The sequence below is a fragment of the Dryobates pubescens genome, chromosome 8 (assembly GCF_014839835.1).
Source record: "Dryobates pubescens isolate bDryPub1 chromosome 8, bDryPub1.pri, whole genome shotgun sequence".
Classification (NCBI taxonomy): Eukaryota; Metazoa; Chordata; class Aves; order Piciformes; family Picidae; genus Dryobates; species Dryobates pubescens.
In genome coordinates this window covers 19,181,384-19,206,134 of record NC_071619.1, presented here as the reverse complement: position 1 = coordinate 19,206,134, position 24,751 = coordinate 19,181,384, and the positions used below count along the sequence as shown (strand labels likewise).

The following is a 24,751-nucleotide window of genomic DNA, read 5'->3' as shown; positions in this document are numbered from 1 at the left end:
TCTTTGAGCACACCAGTGAGAGGTGCATGTCTGGTTAGATGAGGATATTAGCCATATTATCCAAGTAGGATAGGAGTGTCAGGATAAAATTTTTCACTTTGAATAATCCACTATGATGTATTTACATGTGCATCCAAACAGGAAAATCCTTTTTTGAAATAGGCATCTTTGCCTATAAGATGAATTTTAAATAACTAGTTTCCAAATTTCCATGTGCCACACTTTCTCAACCAAAGCCCCCCCCACAAACAACCCCCACACCAGTGAAATAAGGAATAACAACTCTGCATTCTCATTGCCCCACAATGCCACCACTGGAAATTCAGCCATTTGTTCACATGGTATGTATTCATATTCCAGTGGGAATGGGAAAGAGTCTCCCTTTTCTTTGTCAAAGGCTCTTGTTTTATCCTTTCCTTTTGAAAAGAAGAATGAGCAAAACAAATGCTTTTTATGACTGTGTGAATTTTTTTTCCATTTTGTTTTGGTTTTGTTTTAAGAATGCTTTAACCACCATCTGTGGACTGCCTCTAAAGAGTCCAAAATCCCTTAGAGCACCTTCCTAAAACAAAAATTTCCTTGAGCGCTACTTAAAACAACCCCTCCCAGAATGCATGTATGCTCCCTTTTGCCTCCCATGATCTCTGGTTATTTGTGCTATAGTGGATTTATCCCTTTCTATCTCTTTCTCTGTTGTGGTTTTGTTTTGGTTTGTTATTGTGTTTGGGTTTTTTTTCTTTCTTTTCAATGTTGATGCAGATTCCTTGTTGTATTCCCCCTCTGTTCTAATCCAGTTTCCATATTCTCTGTGATGTCTTTCCTTATCTTCATTTCCTCATTTCCTTCCTCTGCTTTCCATCAGCCTCCAAAAAAGATTTGGGATTATACTCCTGGAGATTGCTCTATCCTTACTAGAGAGGATAGAAAGGTAATTGTGTCTCACGTACATTGTACTGCAGCGTCTAGCGCGTGTGTATGTGTGTATATGATTTTTCTTTTCCTTTTTTTTTTTTGTAGCATTGCTTGGGTTTTGTGTGCTTGTGAGTGATTTTTTTTAATTGGGCTTGAGCTCATCAGCCTAACAATTAAGTAGCTAGTAAATTGATTTAATAACTCTTAAAGCATAATCAATTGTAATTTAGAGTGGTGGTTTTGCTATCTCTTGACTTGCAATGATAATTATACTAACAACATTTTGCATATTGTTACAGTATCTTTTTTTTTTTTTTTTTACAGGTGGGTTGTATAACTTTATGGTTTGTAGAATTAGATTCTAGCAGGCCTGTGCATCTCTTAGTTTTGAATGTAAAATGCCTAAAATGATTTCCTCTGTAATGATCGAAACATGATTAATTACTAGTGAATTTCTGTGTATTGTCCATACCATCTTTATCTTCTTTCAATTAAAAAGGTTCTCTTTTTTCTTTGTTGTTTTTTTTTTTTTTTAATTAACATTCCTTTGGTTTCCCCTAACCCTAAGCATTATTTTCCCATTCTTCTTCTCCTTCTTTAACCAGACTGATCTAGAAAAAGACCTCTACCTCTACCAGACTGAGTTAGAGGCAGATTTAGAAAAAATGGAGAAGCTTTATAAAGCACCACATAAAAAGCCACAGAAGGTATTTCCTATTCTTTTCATGCTGCCAATCCCTGTTTCCAAACTCTCTGCTCTAATCTGCTCACTGCTGGATGATTATTAAATGAGGTTGGGATAAATAATGGTTCTGACCGTTCTGACTGCATGGCTTGCTGTGTCGCTGTCAGAAATAATAGAATGTGATGCTGAGAATCCAGCTTGAAATCCATTTCAGATACAGTGATTTCCTCTCCCCCCCCCATTCCTTTCCAGTCGCTCTCCACTCCCACCTCTGTCCCCTTTTAGGGATTTATGTTCAGTGTCTGCAAAAATCCCCTCTCTATTTTTCACATGAATAGGCAGCAGCAATCAGCTTAAAATTCTTGGTTGGCGTCACGTCATCATCTCGTGCCTTTCAAGCGCGTTGCCATCTACCCTCCCCGCACACAAGCCCTGCTCTCCGCTAGGAGCTCATGCCTGCCCAAGATTTGGATATTCCCAAGAGATTTTACACATTTTTCCTTATGCTGCACTGTGTCATGGCCTTCTAGGGCAGGTCAGCTGCTGCTGCCGTTTTGAGGGTGTGCAAGACCCGACCCATGAAACGATAGATTTGATAACACGCCATTTTTTCTCTCTTCTTTTTTTTTTTTCTCTTCCTTGTGATTGATTTTGTGTTAAGCTACAGCATTTCACCAGGACTTGAAAAAGCTGCTTTTTTAAAGCCCAAGATTTGCGTTTTTCTTTCTACATAGGAGTCCTCAGGTAGATGCAGGAAGAACAAACAGAGCATTTCTTCTAAAATTGCCTTCGGTTTTTTTAAAAGAATGTGCCTAGGGAGTGTTAGATGGATTTAAAGCAAACGGATAAGAGCGGGCTTTTGCTATTGACCCTGTGCAGCTTCCCTTAAGGAAGGAAACTGAACTGATGCGCTGCTTTTCCTCTAGTGCTTTGGTTTTGGTTTTGGGGTTTTTTTGGAACGCTAAGAAATGTATTGTGCTGCAGAAATGTAAAAAGCAAAGGCGGGCAGTGACCGGCTGGGGAGAAAGCTTGGGGAAATAATTGCGAGCATGTGTCTGCTGGTCATGGCCCAGCTGGTTATCTCTTCTTGCTTTTGGCTTTATTCGCAATGACTCATCTGCAGACAAAAGAGTAGGCACTTCAAAAAGGCATTGGCTATGCTGAAAACCTGTCACTGCCCTGAAGGAACTCAGGAGAATTGTCGCTTTTCTGCAAAGACATTGACAGCTTAAACTGCATTTAGACTTAAACCTCAATGTCTCCTGAAGGCTAATATTCAAATAAATGGAAAATTACATAAGCAAGCCTTTTGCTTTCTCCTCCTGTGTACATGTGTGTCAATGACTCCTTTGTTTGGACTTTTACAGAATACTGCAGGTGTTACTCCTTTGGAAACTTCCACAGACCATTCTTCATAGTAAGTTTTTCAATTGCTTTTGATGTCTTTTTTTTCTTTTTAACAATCTGAGGGCATGCAGGGGACAGGTTTTGGCATCAGAAGTGGGTTGGCTTTGGTTTTTTTGGTAATCAATAGAGACAAATGCATGTACCATAAGAATTGTACACCTGCTTTAGATCCAATCTTCAATTAATTTTGAAGTGATTATTTGAATGATTGCTTTGTCTAGATAAGAACTACTGTTTGTGCTAGGCAGTGACTTTAAAAACCAGACCTATAACTCCATCTTGCTGAAGTTTGCAAGTTGCCTTTAACTTCATGCAAGTCACTTCACTGCGTGAAATAAACAAAGTTTGTTTCTCTTACATGTGTATGACAGATTGGCCTCCTGTTAGTTATTCCCAGTTATGTGCACCAGATCAAAAGGGTAATATTGATGAAAGGCATGGATGGTTTGTTAGGAAAGGCATTTTCTTCTCCAAACCCTCATTCATATCGTGTGTGTTCACCACCCTTCTGACGCTGTCTTAGACGTCTTCTGTACTTCTTTCAACACAATTCCCTTCTGTCTGTGTTCATTCTGCTGGAAAACTCAAACACTGTTACACTTTGTTGGTTACTCCTATGACTATATAGGTTTTTTTTAGTAGGAGGAGACTGCTGAGCCTTCTCCCCATGGCAGCACTGTCTGTGACCTTTCTGATATCACCCAAAGCTGGGAATGGGACACAACAGTAATGGCTGCTGGAGTCACACATTCTACCCTGCCCTGTCTTTAGAGAGCAGGGAGAAAGGATACCTGGAATGTATTTTCTTTTCTGTAGTGCTGCTCTTCCTGCCCTCCTTCTGATTTGGAGCATGCAGACTGCATTGACCCTAAAACAATGCTGCTTTCTGGCCCTAATAAGGGAGCAGCCAGTACAGTGATGCTGTCAAATGCCTCTAGTCTCTCCCTCAGGTGTATTCATAAAGGAGGATCATTTTAACTCTTTGGTTTTTAATAACTAGGCTAAAATGCTTTTACTTCCTTGATGAAGAACCTCAGGGCAGTCATTATTCCCTCCAGCAAGTAGCAAGACTTCCTTGGGAACTTGTCAGAGACACTTGAGATAACCCCTGTAAGACACAACAGCTCTGTAGCTATGGGTCTGTTTGAGCATTGCATATGTTGAAAAAATTATAGTATTCCCTTTTTCTTTAATGGTTCTTTTCATGAGGTTGTACTCCAGAAAGTAGTTTTTGGGACTGCATATGACCTGGTTTTCCTTGTTCAGAAACTAAAGTCTTGTTTGTGAGCCAGACATTGTGTAATTGCACCTCCACAGCCAGACCTCTGATGTGTGCAGAATTTCTCCAAAATAAACAGATGCATGTGCAACTTTATTCACAACCAGTAGGTATAACCACATGCATTTCCACACTCATATAAATTTGAATCACTCCTGGACACCAGGATGTAAATGAGCTTTCAAAATGGTTCCATGAATTGGCAGATGTTCTATTTTAATTTTTTTTTTTCTCAAACTTTCCAGCAATCATGCTTTGGCCCAAGAATATCTTTGTGTGAGACTCCATCTCGTTCTGAAGAGCCTGGTTGAGCACAAGAACTAGTATCAGATGAACTTAGCTTTTAGGAAAAACTTTGTCTGCCTGAGTGCTCATTAAGCCTTTTGTACCTGGAAAGGAATGCATACCAGAGCATTGTTGGTTACATTTTTGAGAGGAAACAGTGAGGTGTCAAAGTCAGATGTGGGGTCAATACTTGTGCTTAGATTCATGACTGAGGAAAGGAATTTGTAGTAAACATCCTAAAAAATTAAAATTGCACTCATTTTAACTACATTTTGTTTATGTATCTGCACAGTAGACCTAGAGCCCAGGATTTTTAATTCCCTGTAGTGGAAGCACAAGGCACAGCTGAGCAGAACTGTGCACTGGGAAGTTCTCTGGCATTTAGAGTAGTAATGTCCGCAGTGCCTACTGTTGCTTTTCTGCCTGATCCCTCACTGACGGGCTTGAGATGTTACCCTAGGAGTATTGAACTGTAGTGTGAATTGGGAGGTTGAACTGGTTGAGATGAAGTCATAAGCAGCTGTGCTTTGTAAGCAGGGGACAGGCATGGCTAGTATTTAAGGAGAGAGGACTGGGAGCAGGAAGATACAGGTGCTACTTCCAGGTAGCTGATGAATTTCTCTATCTCTCCAAAAAGGCATGCACCTGCTCTGTGACTCTGCCTCATCTGTAAAATAAAGGGAGTGCTTTTCTGCTGTCATTTTCTGGGGAACAGAAATGTTAGAGTTCCCTCAGGTGAAGAATGAGTGGTAGTGCTAAACCTAGAACATTATCACGGTGTGTTCATAACCTCTTTAGTCCGCAGCAGTTCTTCATACAGTCTATCATGGGTTCACGAGTGTGGTTTTCTCTTTGTTTCTGTTTGCTCTCAGCTAGTGTCCCTCCCCCTTTTTCGTGTTTTCCAGCTCCACATACTCACCCAACTACCATGCAGTGAAGAGGGAGTTAGAACCAGTACCAGGGGACCCTGCTGGCTTGGAGAATGAAAGACATATTTACAAGAGTGTGCTGGAAGGTGGAGATATCCCGTTCCAGGGGCTGAGTGGTCTCAAGAGACCTTCTAGCTCTGCCTCCACAAAAGGTAAGTGCTCAGGGCACTAACCTGGTCTCCATTCTTCAGTGTCAACAGCCAGGTGATATGGGGCAAACTGCTGCAGGCTATAGAGTCCTATTCAAGCCAGTTGAGGTTTCCTCTGTCCTTCCTCTTTACCATACCCAGTTTGCCTGCCTTTTTTCTCTCAGACCACACGAGCCAGTATTTTTCATGACCCCTTTATCCGATCCAGGTTCCTTTTCCCAACAGGAACCAGTTCCCTCCTTACAGCACCTCAGCCGCACCCTACATTCTCATATTCTTCCTTGAGGCTGCTCAGCCTGACCTTGCTGCTGTCTTGCTCCCATTGCCTTGCCATGCTAGAGTCCTTCCCTGCCATGCTAGAGCCCTTCCTTGCCTTTTCTTTTCTTTTTTTCCCACTGCAGTATCTCAGCAGTCTACACCGTGTCTGCTGGCCTGGCTACCCTGCTGTAGCTAGTGCCCCAGCTGACTCCACAGCCTCCTGCCAGGGACGGGTGTGCAGAGAATGCATGAGACACTGTGAACTAGCAATGCCCTGCAGGCATTGAGACAGGAGGCAGAAACTGCTGCATCTCCTTCCCTTTCCTCCCTTCATTGTGGACTCCAGAGGATTAGGATGAGGAAAAGCCTGACGTCTGTCAGGGAGTTGTGTTGGAGAATGTATCTCTGAGCCAACTTCAACCTAAAAATGGCTTGAGATGGGGAGAGGACTGGGGAAGGAATGTGTTGGGTTTCTGAACTGTTCTCCCTAAAAATAGTACATCACACCAAAAGGTCTCTGTCTTCCAGCTGGTTTTCAGCATTATGTCAGGCCTGTAGGGCAGGGAGTCAAAATGGATCTGAACAGAAAAAAATCTATTCAGTTATTGTTTGCCAAACTGCAACTGAACCTGAATAGTTACTTTGACATTTGAGTTTGAAATCAAATTGGAAACAGACCTAAAAATTACAGTCTAAACTGAATCCAGACTGCATCTAAACTTAAAAAGAGAATAATGTCCTGATCTGACTCCTTGATTTTTAAAGCAAGCATGTTGTCTGAAGGACGCAGCTTATTCCTAGTATGGAGAATCTCTAAGCAAGGCAGTTCTTGGGCAACACCAGCTGATGTGGCCTGCTTGTGCTAGCACAGTCAGCCACCAATTGTCTTCTCCCTCCCAGGAATAAACTGCTTGGCAAGCACTGTGGTGAGACCATGATAGGTGTGATTACAGGCTTGATGTTAAGCCATTTTTGCAGTGTTAGTGCCTCTGCATTCTTTCTGACACCCTGATCCTGCCCAGAGTTCAGCTGCCCTTTTCCATGATGTCACAGCTTCCCTGGAAGCTGCTGATGCTTAGCACTTTTTAGGTGTGTACCTTCAAAGTGCTCCAGACCTGCTTTTGGCCAAGTCTGTCATTGTAGAGATGTTAGTAGCACTTCACCTACTCCTCTAAGTGCAGCTTGTTGTGCAGTTTCTTCCTGCATTCTTTTTTTTGGAACTTTGTTTCATTGAAGTGCATTTTATGAAATCCAAGCATGTTCTTTCTCCTTTCTCAACAGCTTTCTAGCACTTAAGCTAACAGGTTGTATTTATTTTATTCTGCATGCTTACCAGTGGATCGTAAAGGTGGGAATGCTCATATGACTGCACCCTCTTCAGTTAATAGCCGAACCCTTAACGCTAGTCATGCCGGTATGTTAGGTCACACATGTAACCATAAGAAGCCCTTATCAGCTGCAAAAGCCTGCATTACCGAAATCCTCCCTTCTAAATTCAAACCCAAACTAGCAGCTCCAGCTGCTCTTGTGCAGGACAAGAAAGGTATCTTGCTGTCTCAGGAGAAAGCTCAAAGCTGCGAAAACCTTCGTAGCTCCATTGCCATGTTTGGTAGTAAAAGAGCTTTGATGGTAGACATAGGAGAAAGCATAGAAAACATGTTGATGAAATCAAAGCAAGAGTATGCCATCAAATCCGGCAGCACCTTGAGCTTGCAGGAATATGGCACCGGCTCCAGGAAAGGCTACCTGTTCCCTGCTTCCAGGAAGAGTGGGATGGAGTTTACAATGCTGTATAAAGACATGCACCAGATCAACCGGTCCAGGATCCATCTGGGCACAGCCTCCTCCTGCAGTGTGAGAGATATCGCATCTCAGTTTGAGAATGAAGCAAAGGACAGGATGGAGCACAGCCTTAGTCGTGAGGATTCAGAGCAAATTCCCAAACACACTGTTTCTTCCCGTGTCAGTGCCTTTGAGCAGCTGATACAGAGATCTCGTTCAATGCCCTCACTTGACTTTTTGGTAGGGCAAAACAAATTTACCACTTCTCTCCAGCCTAAAACTTGCTTGAGTTCTGCCTATTCTGCAGAGTTTCTTCTGGATTTGCCAAAAGCACATCAAGAAGAGAAGGATGTAGCCAGCTTGACAGATAAGTCCTCCCACTCCTGCACCAACGTGGAGGAAACAGCTTCAGATATCAGTGATGCAATCGCTATGGACACACTTTCAGCTTGCACAGATGAGATAGATCTTCTCTCCAATGCATCCAATGACAGTGGCAGCAGCAGCAGCAACCTCAATGGGCCTCAAAAACATAAAATCAACAGATGCAAAGGCACATGCCCAGCTTCCTACACCAGGTTCACTACCATCCGAAGGCATGAGCAGCAGCAGGCCTCCAGGAACCCTAATTCTAAAGGAGATGTCTATGGGGACAGACATGTGCTCCCCAGAAATGTCTATCTAATGAGCCCGCTCCCCTTCCGATTGAAAAAGCCCTTCCAAAACAAATCCTGCAGGACTCCACCCCTAGACTGCCTGGGAAGTCTAGCAGTGCCCAGTCCTGAGAACCCAGACGACCCCATACATCTGCAGGACAGTGTAGGAGACAAGAGCCACCACTTCCAGCACCAACTGTGCTCCAGAAGCAGGCCTCTAGCCCCCAGGCGCCTGTCTTCCTTTGACATTGTGGAGAGGCTCAGCTACTTCCCCACCATGGGATCTAGCCAAGATAGCTTCATGGCCCAGGCTGGCACTCCTGACTCCTTAAACAATGGGAACCCTCTTCCATATGCCCTCTGTCACAGCTTGGACACAAACAACAACCCGCAAAGTGAACTTGGGACGTACCTAGGAGGTGGCTTTTTGTGTTCTTTACCAGTGTCCCTTCATCTGTCTTCTTGCTTCTTTTCTCTCCTTTTCTTCCTCAACCCTTGCATTTTTGCTCCCCACCTTTGCATCCTGTGACTTTCTCTGTTTTTTTCCCCCAGTGTGTCTAATGTCCTTTGAGTGTCTTGCTGAGCATTTTTGTTCAGGACTTGCTAACAGCTGCACTTCTGAGAAACGATTTCCGCTGCCTTTCTAATCACATCAGGTTCAGTTTATCTCTCAAGCAACTCCGGGGATTCAAGAATCTCAACATGAGATATTTCTAGCCCTGTATCATTGCACACAAAACCCCAGATGATTTGCTTTAAGGAGCGGTTTCTCAAGGTCTAGTTGTGTGTGTGTGTGAGCGTGCATGTATTACATTTTTCTCTGCAGTAAAGTACTAAATTGTATTTTGATGGCAGTGAATCTTTTCTTCACAAAGTCCTTCTATGTCTTTACAATTTCCTGTACTGTTATTTTCTCCCTGTTTATGGGTCTTTGTTCATAAGTACAGCCCAAAAGGGGAAAAAATTAAAAGGGATAAATTACTGACATCTGATTGGCAATTTGGTCATCGGCAATTGAGAATCCTTAATGTCATAATGGAAACAAATTGGTTTAAAATACCTATCTTTTTTTCCTTTCTGGTTATGCTAGATAAATCCATCTGTATTTTAACTTCCTTATGTTGTTTCGAAGTAGATTCAGAATCACCAAGGCATTTTGCACCAGTTGATTACATGGAAACTCCAGAAGAAATCTTCCGCAGAAGGCATGATGATAAAGAGGTAATGCCCTCTTTTATGGTCTAGTAACTGTTGTAGCAGCTCCACATATGAAGAAATACAGCATTCAGCCTTGTATAAGGGCATCTTGTATGTCCATGGCTATGCATATTGGAAGTTAGAGCAATGAGCTGGAACTAGTATGTTTTGATTTTAATACTCCCTCTGCTACCGATTTAATGTAAAATGTGTGGTCCAGTTTAGCTTTTGTTTAAAATGAAGCTGATTGCTCTTATCAATTGTTCAAAGTTATATATCGGGGCTTGGAAGAATGTGAAAAGGTTGCAGATGTGGTACAATACCCCAGTACACATCACAGAGGAAATGGTTATTCTCTAAATTTTATTGTTTTCCAAGCAAGCTATTTGAGTCGGTGTTAATCAAACTGATAAAGAATAGTTTTGGGGTTTTTTTTGGTGGGGGGGAATGTCCTCAAGTTTGGAACAGCAAATGCAAGGTATTTTAAGATACCATCATGTGTGAAGTTCCCCCCCAGCGCAAACTAGAATTCTTAATGATGTCTCCAAATTGTTGACAACAGAATGTACAAGTCCCTTTTGAAATGACTGGGCAACTCTGGGACAAGCTGAAATAATAGGAAATCCACAGAAACAATTCAGCACTGATTGTAATCAGGCTACGTTAAAGAAGTTATAAAGTGATTGGTTTCCAGGAAGCTGGAATTAATTTTCACTGCCTAGGGAAAAAAAAACAAACAAGGTTATATTTTTAGTGTTAACTTTCTGAGTTTATACATGCTTTAATATGTGGTAAAACCTGCTCTAAATTCCTATGTGAAAAATAGATTGTCTTCTTCCATGAAACAATTAGTCGTTCCCTACTTCCAAAATCCAACACAAAACCTCTGAATTTACTAATGTCTGCTGGTTTCAAATGAGTTAGCACAGAGCTGAACTCTTCTGTCTGCAGTCAGCCTCAAAAGGTGGAAGAATCCTTCTGCCCAGGTAATCAAGAATGCACACTTCCTTTAGTGTACCAGAGACTTCAAAAGTTAAAAAAATAACTCTTTAGGGTTTATTCACTTTATTTTACAACGTGTATTATTACGTGTGCCCAAAGGAAGTACAAGAGAACCTGATACCTGAAGGTGGTTAGGCACTCTACCAAGCTCCTTGCCATGTTCAGGGGAGTTTGGTTCCTCAGAACTTACCTATTGGTCTGATTCCAAGTGTCTTGGAAGTCAATGAGAGAAGCCCCTGGTTGATTCAAGCAGAGGGTTGGATCACCCCTCTGCATTAACAGCAATCTTCTTAGAAGCATCCAGCACCTGGCCAAAACTTAGAAAAACTCTTCACTGACTTCCATCAGCTTTGGATCAGATCCTCTGTATGAGCTGGATTTCAGTTATGCTGTAATGGTGATGTACCTTCTGTGCATGCAATACGAAAGGGTGTGGTATAGTTAGCAGAGTCAGTATGTTATGTCACCATCCCTGGAGGTGTTCAAGTGGGGATTGTATGTGGCACTTGGTGCCATGGTTTAGTAGTCATGAGGTCTTGGGTGACAGGTTGGACTTGATGATCTTTGTGGTCTCTTCCAACCTTATTGCTTCTGTGATTCTGTGTTGAACTGTAAAATCCCAGCTATTTGGTGGGACCTCAGAAATTTTATTTAATCTTCATGTATGGCAGTTTTCAATGCCTTTAACTAGATGATTTACTGCCCATTTTATGCAATTTTATGGCAGAAACTTTTAGAGGACCAGAGACGGCTTAAACGTGAGCAAGAAGAAGCTGATATTGCAGCTAGAAGGCACACAGGGGTTATTCCAACGCACCATCAGTTTATCACTAATGAGCGATTTGGGGACCTCCTAAATGTAGACGATACAGCAAAGAGGAAATCTGGGTCAGAGGTCTGTTGTAGTTACCTCAGTCTGCTGCTTGACCCAAAGCAATATTTGCCTCTCACAATGTTGTGCTTTAGGCAGACATTAGCTCTTCAGAGAATGGCATTTGGTTTTGTTTTCTTTTTGTTTGTTTGGGTTTCTCTTTTTTTTTTTTTTTTTTTTTTTTCTTTCTCACCTTCCCATTTCCCATTCTGGCTTCATTTAGATCTGCTTTGACTCTTGTGCCTGGTAAATTAATTGATATCTCTGTACCAAGCTGCATATATTAAAGCATGCCTGCTGAGAATTGCTGGTGCGCACCTATGATGCATGCCTTTAAATATCAGCTACTCCTAGTGAATCAGAGGCATTCTACATCTTTTGCAGCATATTGCTACATTGTCTCCTTCTCTGTGCCTTATGCTTACAAATTTTGTGTCTTGTTGATCCTGTCTCATAGGGGTGTTTTTGGAAAGATGTTGTTTCTTGCCATCTTGAAAGATGCTTAATGTCCTGTAGAAACAACTGGAAAAAGTCTCAGCATGTTTCACTGTATATGACCTAATTGGGGTTTCTGAAAGAGACAAAGGAGGAGGTAGACAGTAGATTCAAGGCACTTTTCCTGAGGGCTGGATGCTAGTCCAGGTGTCCTAGCCAATGCCCTTATCTGCCTTTGGAATTGCTGCTGGGACGCTTGACAGTGGCTGTGTTTCCCCAGAGGTGCTGCACTGCGGTGGTGGGTGAGGTGGTCACCATGTGGGTGGAGGACACTTGTCTACCCTTTATCTACATAAAGGGCAGCTTTCAGGAGCTCTGATGCCACATGAATGTGACTACTTCTTATTTTATGCTATATTACCAAAATGACTTTAAAATAGTTGGAATATTTTGTGGACATTAGAAAATCATCCAAGTAAATGAAGCTTTAACATCCTCTTTGGCTTTGTAGTCACTGAGGACTTTTTTTTGATGTGTGCTTAGTTTATTCATATTTCCTCCTTACCTTTGTCTCTTTCCTACCAATTTATATGGAGTACCTGGGTTACATTGCAGGATTCAGCAGGGCTGGGTAATAAGGGCCACATCAAATAAAATCCTACTTCTTTTTCCCCAGAGAATAAACTTTGCTTTTCCATTCACATGCCAAGAGGAATTTGGTTCCAAAGCACCCAGTAACTGTAGTTACTGGAGCAGCTTTTGTTCAGCAGAGTTTGTCACACTTAAAAGTTTATTGCTGTTAAATCCATGTGCTGTAGAACTTTTAATTACTTTTATAACATAAGTTGGCACTTCTGCCCTGGTGGAAGAGACCCATCCAGCATATTTGGATGGTAGTGCCAGTTGCACACTAGCTTGTAACAGTATGCCTGCATTTAGTTCTTCCCCAGACTAATGTTAGCTATAGAAGAGTTTGGGTGTTTTTCCTCAGAGGAGGATTGAAAACTTGATGATTATTTTAATGTGTTGATTTTTTTTTGATCTCTAGATGAGACCTGCTAGAGCCAAGTTTGACTTTAAAGCACAGACACTGAAGTGAGTACAGCTTGTTACTACTGCCTTGAGAGTTCTTCTCTGCTTTTTACCCTGTGATGCAGCTCTTATGAAGTGCCATGCTTTGGGAGTGTCTGTCCAGCATCTCAAAGCAAAGATGTCCATAGTAAGGCAGGGAGAAATAATATAAATCTTGCAGGTTGTAGTTTAGGAATCAGAATCAGAACGGTAGGGGTTGGAGGGGACTTCTGGAGATGCATCTGTATCCCATGTGATTTTTATGGCAAACACATCTTCTTTACTGGAACAAGTGAGCGTTCTGCACAGAGGGTGAGTGGTGCTATGAGGCAGTGCACTGGCAGGTATTCTTCCTTGCCCTTGTAAGCAGGATGACTGAGAGAGACCTTTAACTAGCAGCTCTGTCACCGTCCTTGTGCTGGAGAGAAAAGGGATTCCTCTTTGTAACATCCCCAGTTGTGTTCTGATTTAGGAGTTGGAAGACCTATGTTGGTCAGTAGCTTAGTGTATAAATGTGCCACACAGATAGTCAGAGGAACATAGATATGCAGCATCCTTTTCACTATACTAAGCATAGTCCAAAGTCAACAGATGCCTGGCTATAAGCATGCAATTGGGTCCTTGATTCAGGACCTAGAAGAGATACAGAGGGGTCATTGCTCCCTGGGTACCTGTGGACAAACCAGTGGATGTTTCTGGTGGCATTGCTGTACCTCCAATTCCTGTTGTGGTTCCTCAGGTGAATCACACAATATTGCTTGTTCTCTTGGGGGACCAAGAAAAGGCCTGGAAGGCTCTGTGTGTGCCTGGGGAAGCCCTCATTTTGATGTTGCTAGGGAGGGAAGAAAGAAAAGCAGAATTTGGTGAAGGTCCTGCTGTTTCTCTTCTCAGGTGCTAATGTCCTGGTAATATTTTCATATATGTTCTATAGGTGATGATTTGTAGTGGTTTATGCAGCATCTCCCTGAGGCAGATGAAAGGTTGTGTCCCTTTCACTTTGGGTGGAGCATGGCTTACATCAACAGGGCTGATGGAGATCTTGGTACCTAGGTATTGCTGGCCAGAAAAAGACCACATCTGTTCCCCAGTGAAGTTCTAATGGAGTACTTGTGTTATTAACAGGGAACTTCCTCTGCAAAAAGGAGATATTGTTTACATTTACAAGCAAATTGACCAGAACTGGTATGAAGGTGAACACCATGGCAGAGTTGGCATCTTTCCACAGTCATATATAGAGGTAGCTGCTTTACTGCAGGTGTTCTCTTTGCCCAACCCCTTTTTGACAGAGACCAGTTTATGGACTTTTTGTATGTATCTAATTTGATTCTGTTTGTTCATTCTAGCTCCTCCCACCAGCTGAGAAAGCTCAACCCAAAAAGCAATCACCATTGCAAGTATTGGAATATGGAGATGCTATTGCTAAGTTCAACTTCAATGGGGATACCCAAGTGGAAATGTCCTTCAGAAAGGTAAGGCTTTTGTTGTGTTGGTGAATTAAATACAGCTAAACACTGAAGATTTTTTACACTAATTACTTGCAATTTCCAAATTAAAGCTCCGGTAAGAAAAAAATCTGTCATCAGGAAGGATTCCTTCTCATCATGCATGGTTTTAGTCCATAGTCATTATATCGTGCATTGCAGTGGGAGTGTTACAGGCAGGCTCAATCAAGAAATGCCAATTACCTCCTCAGGCTAGCTAAAAACATGCTTTGAGCACATGTGCTGGAAGCCTGGCTCTGCAAGGCAAATTAAGTGGCATGTCTTCAGTCTGAGACTCTGCAGTGGACATGCATGTGGTCACATGAGAATGGCAACACAGAAAAGAAGGAAACTGGGTTCACTTTCCTTCATACTACACACCAAGCCACTGAGTACTGGCAAGCGAAGTTCAGTGGTATTGATAAGACTGGCTAGACCTGACTCCAGACTGAAGGGATAAGAATGGGTTGTGTGATGGCTGTTCAGAGCCAAGTCAGCTGTAGTTAGATTAAGTTGTAGCATTTTTCTATCTCATCTCGTTTCTGTTTTGATGCTCAGATTAGATCTTGTCTGTCTTCTCTTTTAATTATACGTGAAGGTGAGGCTTGTAGTTTATATTAAGGATTTGGAAGGCACTTCATTAACTAGCAAAACAGGAAAGAGCATAGAGAGACCTAGTTCAAAGTGCAGACCTTAGGGCTGCAGATTTCCTGCATAATCCCTGTACACCTCTTACGCTTGAGAGTCTTCTGGTCAGCCTGAAACTGGTGTTTTCCATTTTTTTTCTCATTTGCTTCAGCAAGTAGGGTCTTGAAAATGTGAGTGAGCATAACTGAGTCTGCAGACAGCCCAAGTCAGCACCTGAAGATCGGCATTTCCTCCTTTTCTGAAGAGAAAAATATCATTCCCATCCAGAGGTTAAGTTTAAGATCACATAACTGGGAAACAGGAGTTAGAATAGAATAGAATTAACCAGATTGGAAAAGACCTTCAAGATCATCAAGTCCAACTGCTGAGGGCCACCAATTGTTGTAGGTCAGCTGCAGCAAGATTAAAAACGTAATCTGCTTTGGAACGTAAAAGTCAGGACCCCATTACTGTTCTTTCCCATAGGGTGAAAGGATCACGTTGATTCGGCGAGTGGATGAGAACTGGTACGAAGGAAAAATCTCTGGCACCAATCGCCAAGGCATCTTCCCTGTCACTTACGTGGAGGTGCTCAAACGGCCAGTGGTCAAGAATGCCATCGACTACCCTGATCCACCAACATCTGTCTCCCCTAACCGCAGCATGACAGCATCACCACAGGTATTTGGCCTAGATGCAGCCGGTTACAGCACTTTGCAGAACAGAGAGATGCTGCCATTGCTGTGCGAGAATCAATAGCTGAAAAAAGCTGTAGCTAAGATTTGTGTTTTGCACAGTAAAAGCCATGTGCTCCCTGCAGCATGCTGCAGCTGCAGGAAAAGGTGATGTTTCATTTACCAGAAAGGTTAATGAACAGGTCATTTGGGGATTTGGAGACTCAGCATTTAATCTCTGATCTGTAGTTTGAATTCAGGCCAGACTGAAAGGGCTACAGTTCACAGCCTTCTGAATAGATTTCACTGTCAGAGGTGGAATTAGGAATCACATCTCCTTCACATCAGATATGGTGATCCAGCTTCTCCTGAGTGTGTTTACACTTTATAAACTGTCACTGTGATGAGTGATTTTTTTAATATGACTGTTAAAAGGGGTGACAGATTGTTATATTCTGTAGGAGCCGTTGTGCTGATCCCAAGTAGCTTGAATCAAGATGTATACTTAGCTCTAAATGTTCCAGCTCGCAATAAAAGTTTTGGGAGACAGAGTCAGGAGAGCAGCCTGCATTATTTGAAATCAGGGCTAAGCAAACTCAGGTTTTGAGAGCAAGCCAATCTGGGATCTTCCATGAATATTAGATTCTCTGTGAACTGTACTGCAGTTCAAACCAGAAATCAGAATGATGGCAGGTAGTTGTATGGGGATCCCAGAATGCTTGCCATGGAAAGCATATTAGGGAGGCGGTGAGTCTCTAAATCCCTTTGTTTTGCTCTCATCCTGCAAATACTCATGCTTGAAGGTCAGCATATGTGTCTGGATTGCAGCCATGATGTTCTGGCGCATCCTTCTCTCACCCCTGGGATTGAAGCAAGGTCAGTATGAGGTCAAGACTGCAAGAAACAGAAGTGGAGAACTGAGATCGAGAGGAAGGACATGGGAAAGGCTGCCATGGCTCATACCTGGTGTCTGTCTGGATCTTCCATAATAGGGGTGTTTTTGTTCTTAGCCACTGTGTAAAGAGGAAAGATTTGTTGCTTGTTTGGGGCTCCCCATCACAGTGGACCTCAGCTGAGCTTTTCTGTTTGAGCCTGACAGTCTCCATGTAGTTATAGCCTGTCTGCCAGCTTCTGTCCTTGATAGAAGGGATTGTATCCATCTTTTTATGGTTTCCTTTGCTATTCTTTTGATTCCTCCCTTAGTAAATCAATTCTCTCTCTTACTTTTTTTGCCTAATTTGTCAGAGGACTGACAAATACTCTGATCAGTGTTAATGTAGCTGATCTCACTGACATATCTCATGATAATAGCTAAGGGCAGAACTCAGTTGTGTGTTCTGCCTTTATATACATGGGACCTACTTTAATCACCCGAAGACCAAATAGCTACAGCCAGCTTTATTGATCCCTTTCTTCTCTACAGCTTCAGCAATGCAAGTTTCTTGAGAGGCAGACATTGCTCATGTTAGAGTTGGGTAAAGTAAAAGTGTATTGCAGCAGTGGATTCTAACTGGGTCCACAGTGTGAGTTCTGGTGCTCTAGATATTACTGCCAGGCCAGTCAAATACTGCATGCTGCCATTGTGGATGGTGGCTTCAGCTGCTTCCTGAGGGACTTACGGTATATAATATTAAGTCACAGGTCTTCCACAAAATGTTTGGTATCTGGGATCCTGGTAGAGGTTGGAGAAAGGTATTAGCAGCAGAGATACACACTGTACTCTGTGGTTTGCGTAGCCGTGGATGGCATGTTCTCCATGGTACACCTATCTGGAAAACTTATACACCATGCTTGGTCACAGATCTGCCCCTCTCTACACTTGCTCTCTCTCCTTTTACTTTTACTTGGTCATTTATATTTTCCTTTATTATTATTTTGTTCATTTCTTTCTTTTTCTCTCCTGCTTTTGTCTCCTTCAAGTCTCCCAGCTCTGAGCTGCTCCATACACCAACTCCTCCGCCTTTACCTTTTGCACGCCGCGCCTTATCTCCAGAGGTGCAGGCAGTCACATCTGAGTGGATTGCTCTGACCGTGGGAGTGTCTCCTAGCACCACTCCTACCATAACTCCTCCATTGCCTCCTCCGCCTGAAGCCTCCCTCTCTCACTCTGACTCTCTCTCGCCTTCTGCTGCAGCCAGCCCTATCACCCCAGTCAGCCTCCACCATTCGCACCTCTCTGGCTCCTCGACTCCCAGGTCCATTAAGTCCCCATTGCCCTCTTACTCATCCAGACCTCAATCCTCCACTCACAGTTTCTATCAGGCCACTCCACAAAGTGAAGAAAAGTTTGTTGGCTCCCTTTCTCCCAGCATGAGCTACTCTAGCTCCCCTCGCTGGGCAGCTGAGAGCCCAGAAAGCGTCCTCGCAGAGCAGCCTGACACCACTGGCAGCCAAGCCTGGCTCCGAAAGACCAGAGAGGGAAGCAGCAACCCCGACCAGGCTGCTCATGCTGTTCCCAAGATCTCTGTTGAGCGCTGCCTGAAACCATCCCAACTAGACATGCGTGTAAACCCAGAAAAGAGACCTGTGGGTTCCTCTGAGGACAACCAGTTGTGTCAGGAACTAATGGCTATTGTGCAGGGAGGTAAAACAGAGAAAAGAGGCATCAGGAAAGGTGATCTGGGAAAGTTTCAAAGCAGTGAAAAGAAGGTACATCTCCTGCATGTGTGTGTGCTGCTTTTAAATGGTGTGTTGAGGTTTGTGATGCTCTACTGACCAGGCAGAGCCAGTGCCTGCCCCATATATTTTGATCATCTTAAGACCTTCTAGAAGTCACTAGTGGCATTCTATGAATAGCTGATCAAAAAGTTTAAGAGGAGGACTGAGGAGCAGTGTAGTGAAAACTCTTTTTTTGAATAGGTAATAGCAGTTGGTCACATCTAATGAGGTGACTGTCCCAGATAGTGGCAATTATCAGATTTGTCAGATGAAAGTATCACACAGGCCTCATACCCTTATACCTCACTGCACAGAATACAGGCAATTTCTTTGTATTCAGAGATTTTCCAGTGTGCAATGGATCATCTTTGGTTATAGGATTTATTTGTTCCTACTAATGCCAAGAACTGAAAAAGCCTTGTAAATGTCAGCCTGGATTCTAGAATCACCAGAGCTATCCCCTCTTGTTCCTCAAGCCCATGGTTTAGTCTTCAAGGTGCACAACTACATCAGGGAGGCTTGATTGTATTTATGCATGGAGTGGAGTTTATCATCTTTGCACTTCCAAAACAATGTGAAAGAGTCTAGCCACAAATGAGAACTAGACCTAGTGATGCTTTTCCCCCGAGAATTTTTAGTTTTATGTAGCTCTATGAGAGGGAACATAGAGGAACTGAGACAATGTATCTTCTGCCCCTAGTCTTAGTATAGGAGATCTGCCTTACTTTGCAGCTCCCAGTTGACTTGGGGTCCACTGTGGGCTACAACCAGCATAAATATATTACAGTGTCCTCATGCAAGCTTGTATAGAAGTTTGGACATCTCAAAATCACAGCATTACAAATACTGTCTTGGATGTGTTGCGATAGCCTCAATGACACACCCCATTTAGCCAATGATAAACAGTGAGGAACAAGGATTTCTAAGATGATACATTCTACACTGGAAGATCTTATGACAAATTGTTTGGTTTCTGCTTGAATCATAACTAGCAGCCTGTTAACAGCTGTATAAAGACTGTGCTGTTTACTAGCCATGGATATATTTTTAGTAGCATTTTTTACAGGCATAATCTGCATGTTTAAAAGAGAATGAGGTGGCCAGATCACACAAACCAACTGGAAGCTGCACTTGCCCTTGCATGGAGTTACATTTGTTGTGTGTGCATCAAAATTACTGGATAGTAGATGCTCTTATCAATAGCAGTGATTGTGATAAGAGAACATGTGCCAAGCTGACCAACTTTTCTTTTCTTCAAAAGACTGCAGATTCAAATGCATTCTCTTCATCTGCTCCTCTCTCTTCCTCTGCCCTCTCTTCCTCTACTGTCACAACACAGCCACCTCCCAGATTTACACACAGAGTCAATAAGTCACAGGTAATCATCTTTGCTGATTAATCTTCCATTACTTACAGCTGTTTCCATACCCCACACCATTGTTTTGTCATATGCTTGTTTAGCCATTCATTGACTGCACAGGTGTCATTTATTTTAGAATTTTATTTTTTTTTCCTGAAAATAATTTACAGTTATTTCCAGGCTGTGCAGAAGGGCAGGTATGGACCAAATCTTCAGCTGGTGCAAATCCACATGGCTCCGTTTGTACGGGATGAGGGTGTGATTTTCTGTTCCTCTGAAGGATTAACCCAGAGCTTATTTAGTTCTGGCCTTGAGTTCCTACAGCTCAGTTGCATTATAACCCAGAATCAGTGGCCTTATTGTCAGGAATGATGTAGCATGAGGCGTTTTGATGCGGTTTACCTTTAACCGCATGAGATCAGGATTCAGGGCTTGAACATCTCAGAGCTGGAGGTAAGGCAATCCACAACTTGGCATCTGCAATGTCAAGGATCTGTAACAGCCTTCTCAGATAGGATTCAAAGTTTCTCAGCACTATTGCTGAGAGCTACAAACCTCTTTAAAGAGGGATGCTGTAGGGTCTGTGCAGCATGACCTTAGCACTTTGTGGCTGGGACGTCCAGGGCCTGGGAATGAACGGTGCTCGCCGCGGCTGGTGTCTCGGTCAGTCCTTCAGGCAGCCTCCACAGGGTGGCGATATTGACACAGAAGAGACAACTGGCAAAAGCCGGGCTGGGTTTGCAGCGAAGGAAACTGGGGAAGCATCTTTGGTTTGATCAGTGAACCAGGCAGGATGCTTATGCAGGATGAATGTGGGAGTAGTTGCCAATGTTACTTATTTTCTATCAACTTGTGAGAGCAAGATACAGCCTTAACCCTGAATTTTTCCTGTTAGCTTTACTCACCTCATTTCCCCCTGATTTTGAGCTTGTGCAACTTTTTACTGAACAACCATCTCCTGCTTGCTTTTCAGTTTCAATATCCAATTCCAATAGGATACATATTCTGCTTCATGTCAGAAGTCCATAGAAATGTTGTGTGTTGGCCTTTCTCCTGACCTCTGATCTGCTTGATCCTACTGGTGCTTGCATTGGATGTATGAAATTCAAAAGAGTAGGAGGAAAGAACCATGTTTAGGGAAAGGTGTTCTATTTTTTATGTTGTCTGGTTGTAATAGGGCCCAGTGGCCTTTCTTTGGATTTGAAGTCAAGGTGAAATTTGTCCCTTATATGCCTTGACAATCAGAGCAAAGCAGAGAGTGTATGAGGAGGATGCTCCAAACCCATGTTTCCCAGCACAGACCACCTAGCTTAGCATGGTCATTATTTGGCACCATCTCCATGCTTATTATTTAGTATCCCTCCCAGTGTACAAACCAGAGCTGCACAGCCTGCAGCAGGTGTCAGTATGTGCTAGTCATGGGAGACACATTTTTCTACTGGAGGCACAACCTTCAGCTTCTGATTCAGCAACTGGAGAGTCTTTCTGTGGACTTTGACACTCCACACTGCAAGCCTTTTCAGTGTCCTTTGTGAGAGCTCTTTGGTCAGCTTTTACCTCACTTTCACTAGAGCTGGACCTTGATGTTTGACAAAGTTTTTTCTTTTGGCTGGGCTGGGAGTCCTCCTATTGTTCTCCATTGCTGAGTGCCCTTCTCTGAAGAGATATCAATTTGTCTGTCTTGTGTGTCTGTTAGTTTGTTCTGCTTAGCTTTCTCTTTCTGTATGCAGTCCATTAACTCCCACCAGAAAGGGATGGAAAAAGACACATAAACAGGAGCTGCAATGGATAGACACACTGGTGACACTTGACTTTACTAGGAGTAGAGAGAGCACTGCTGAGTAGCCCCACCTAAGAGTTAAAACCTGTCTCAGGGCCTAGGATCTTAATGTAATGCCTTTTTCTGGTTTTCTTACAAACCTGTGGTGCTCTTTAGATCCATTCTCAAGGTCTGTATGAGGTGGAAATCTCCACCATAGTTCTGGAATTTAGTGCAAGGACACCCACTCCTTTTGTAAGAAGCTGCTGGAGCAGAGGCTAAAGGGGATCAAATTAGTTGTGTGTCTTGTAGGAAACTAGAGGCTAGGAGAGCAGAGGACTACTTGGCCTTTGTCCAGCTGCCTCAGGGAAGTTCCATGAAGATCCTACAAAGAAAGGGGATCTAAACAAGTGTCAGGTGCAGGTAGAGTGATGCACCTCCTGGTGTTGCCCATAGCAGGCTGCACCATGGAGCATTTGGAGATAGTGTCATTTTTTACCTTTCAAATAATTAATTAATTCACAGTAATTAAAGCTTATTGGAGGAAAAGCTGGTCAAGGAGGTCACAAGTAATTAATGAGAAGTAGACCATGCAGTCTTGGGAGTTCATGGAGCAATTCCTGCAGTCAATTACTATGAAGCAGAGAAGCTCTTTCCTGAATTAATCCAAAAAATATTAAACCCAACCCAACAGAAACCCCACCATCCCCACAAACCTCCAGTAATTCTGATAGCTGCCTCTCACCTCACCCAGAAAATTGGTTTTCCCAGCTACTTGACCACCTGATTTAATCATCTCTGCTGGACGATATCCAGTTTGTCTGCACAGTTTTGATTTTACATTTCTAATTATTCCATTTGCCTTCCAGGGCTGATGATGAACAGTCAGGAATGACTTCCAGAAATCCTGTGACGATTTCAGGCTCCATAGTAAATGCTTTGAATGCAAATCCCACTGCAATTAGACCATGCAACTTATACTTAATTTTTCCTATACAGAAAGATACATGTTAAATAGAGCATTGATTCTCAGGGTAGTGATCCTGGATTCCAGCCCCAGACAGTACAGCTGACTACAAAGGAGTTGCTGTGGGGTTAGGTTGGCCTAGAGTTGGTCAAAGACCTCAAGAAAAGAGATTTTAATACAATGATAGGCACAGGTCCAGAGGTCCAAGATGTGGTTCAAAGAAGCTTTGAGAACAGGGACTAGACAAGGATGAGCTTTCATTTTTTCAAACTCTTTGAGCATGCTTGGGCTGAAGTTGTCACAAACCTCTGTATCTTCAGCTTCTGCTCTGCCTCAGGATGTCATGAGAAAGCAAGTCTTTTATTGAAGGGCATCATTGAATTTAATAAAATGGAGGAGGGAAAGCATAAACATTGAGTCCTTTGGAATTTGGGTTGAAAATTGTGTTGTATGATCACAGAAGATGGCAATGTTTTGTATCTTATCCAGAGCACTTTGCCAAGCAGTTGGACAGGCAGTACAAATAATCCCACTCTGGTTCAAGCACGTTTGTGCACAGCATGCCCCTTGCTTTTGTAGATATTTGAATATGCAGTAAGCATGCTAAACCAGGCTCTGGATGCCTGTGTGACTTTCTCTGTGAGCTTCCCATTAAAGCTCCCAACCCCAAACAACACCTTGATTTTCTTTACTGTGCCCTGAAATATGCAGGTCCCTGTGAAGAGTCATGACTAGGGACAGAGGCAGAGCAGAGTTCGTAAGTTTCCCAGGTGGTGGGTTTTCCAGTCAGGGCCTCCTCTGACCTGAAACTCTGCCTTGTAGGAATTAACAGAGCAGCTCAAATCCTCACTTAGTACAAGCTAGAGTAATTTTGATGTAGCTACATGGCATTGTGACTCCTGAGGATGTGACCTGGTCTTTTTTTAAGAGGCAAGCAAGTTACTGTTCTTTGCTTTTCTGAAAACAGCAGCAAATTCCTCTCAGCATTCACTCGGCCTTTCGACTTTGATGTTCTCAAGTATGTGCTTATGTCCTTGTGATTATTTTTTTTTCTTCCCCTCTACAGGAATGCAGTATGACACCATGTACCATTTCTGGTTGCTGTGGTGTCCATAACCTCCTACTCTGATTCCTTGCTTTGAGCTTCAGTTTTGCTGTCACTTTTCTCTTTGCAGCATTCTGTGTGCTATGCTGCAGTTGCATTACTGTGGTCCTAATGTCTCTTGTGTCAATGAAAGACCTTGTTGTCCACGAAGCATGGTGTTGGGGTGGGGAGGGGAAGAGTTGTTGATTCTCTTTTGTTGTCTGCACTCCATTTAATTTTTTATTTTTATTTTTTTTTAAATTCTGATCAATATAACATCTGCTAAAATGTCTTATCATTTGCTTGGTGATCACACAGCCTTCCCACCATTCATTGAGAGCTGGACCAGATCTCACAGAGTCTGAAAAGAGCTATGTGGTAAGGCCACTGTTTAAATCAGATGTATAGTCCTAGACTCTCTTCACCCAGACAGATAAAGTATTAGTAGAGATAAAACGCCAGCCCTGTTGTTAGCTGCAAAGCAGGTACATATTTATTTGCATCTATTGTTTTGTTTGGCAATTCAGCAATCAGAAAAACTGTCATAGCCAATGAGAAGTTGGGCTAATTGTGCTGCCAGTCCTGGGTATAGGTTAAATGAAGCAAAATGCATGAATGGAATGGCCCACCTTGGATTCTTGAACTGACTTCATAGCATTTGTAATGGTGCCACTGCATAACTAATTGCAACCTCATGTGCTGCTGCTTTTAAAAATATGTGTATATGTATTTGTTACAAATCTTCAAACTAAATGCCAAATTCTTCTGTATCTTGCCTGTTTTTCCATGCTTACACCTGGATCCCCTCTGCACTCCACTACCTGGATATTTACCTGGATCTACAAATCTTTTTATATGTTTTTTTTTTTTTTTTTTAACTGGACTTATGTGCTGCATCTGGGATGTCCCATCTCTTCTTGTCTATATTTTCCCCTCCCTCCCCTCTGTTGACTGTCCTTTGGGTGTTCTTGGATATCAATGCTGCCTACCACGCAGGAAGCTGTTTGCAATGAGATCATAAACATTGCAGAAAAATCTGTTCATTACTGCAGTACTATTTCTCAGCCTCTTGACTCTCGCCACAAGGTGACCTCTAATGACCATAAACCATCTCTCATCATTTCTCAGCAACCTCAAGCACAGCAGCAAGGAACCAGCCCTGACAGAAGTCATACACCACGAGACATGTAAGTTCTTTTGGCTCCCATCTCTTTCTAGGGCCT

At 42.7% G+C, this 24,751-nt stretch overlaps 1 protein-coding gene across 23 annotated transcripts in view; it reads left to right on the top strand.

Annotated features, from left to right (window-relative positions):
• SORBS1 (sorbin and SH3 domain containing 1) overlaps positions 1–24,751 on the top strand; it is a 115,447-nt gene that overhangs the window by 86,681 nt on the left and 4,015 nt on the right. For 7 of the 23 annotated variants that reach the window (XM_054163299.1, XM_054163302.1, XM_054163298.1 and 4 more), the window contains 16 exons: positions 327–341; positions 863–928; positions 1,518–1,619; positions 2,965–3,014; positions 5,474–5,649; positions 7,241–8,761; positions 9,478–9,563; positions 11,269–11,436; positions 12,896–12,942; positions 14,041–14,155; positions 14,262–14,387; positions 15,513–15,707; positions 17,621–18,349; positions 19,620–19,736; positions 23,847–23,906; positions 24,525–24,715. In XM_054163299.1, the coding sequence (XP_054019274.1) occupies positions 327–341; positions 863–928; positions 1,518–1,619; positions 2,965–3,014; positions 5,474–5,649; positions 7,241–8,761; positions 9,478–9,563; positions 11,269–11,436; positions 12,896–12,942; positions 14,041–14,155; positions 14,262–14,387; positions 15,513–15,707; positions 17,621–18,349; positions 19,620–19,736; positions 23,847–23,906; positions 24,525–24,715 (3,764 nt within the window). The remainder of the gene's footprint in view (positions 1–326; positions 342–862; positions 929–1,517; positions 1,620–2,964; positions 3,015–5,473; positions 5,650–7,240; positions 8,762–9,477; positions 9,564–11,268; positions 11,437–12,895; positions 12,943–14,040; positions 14,156–14,261; positions 14,388–15,512; positions 15,708–17,620; positions 18,350–19,619; positions 19,737–23,846; positions 23,907–24,524; positions 24,716–24,751) is intronic. The other 16 variants (XM_054163311.1, XM_054163310.1, XM_054163313.1 and 13 more) reach the window with 7 other exon arrangements.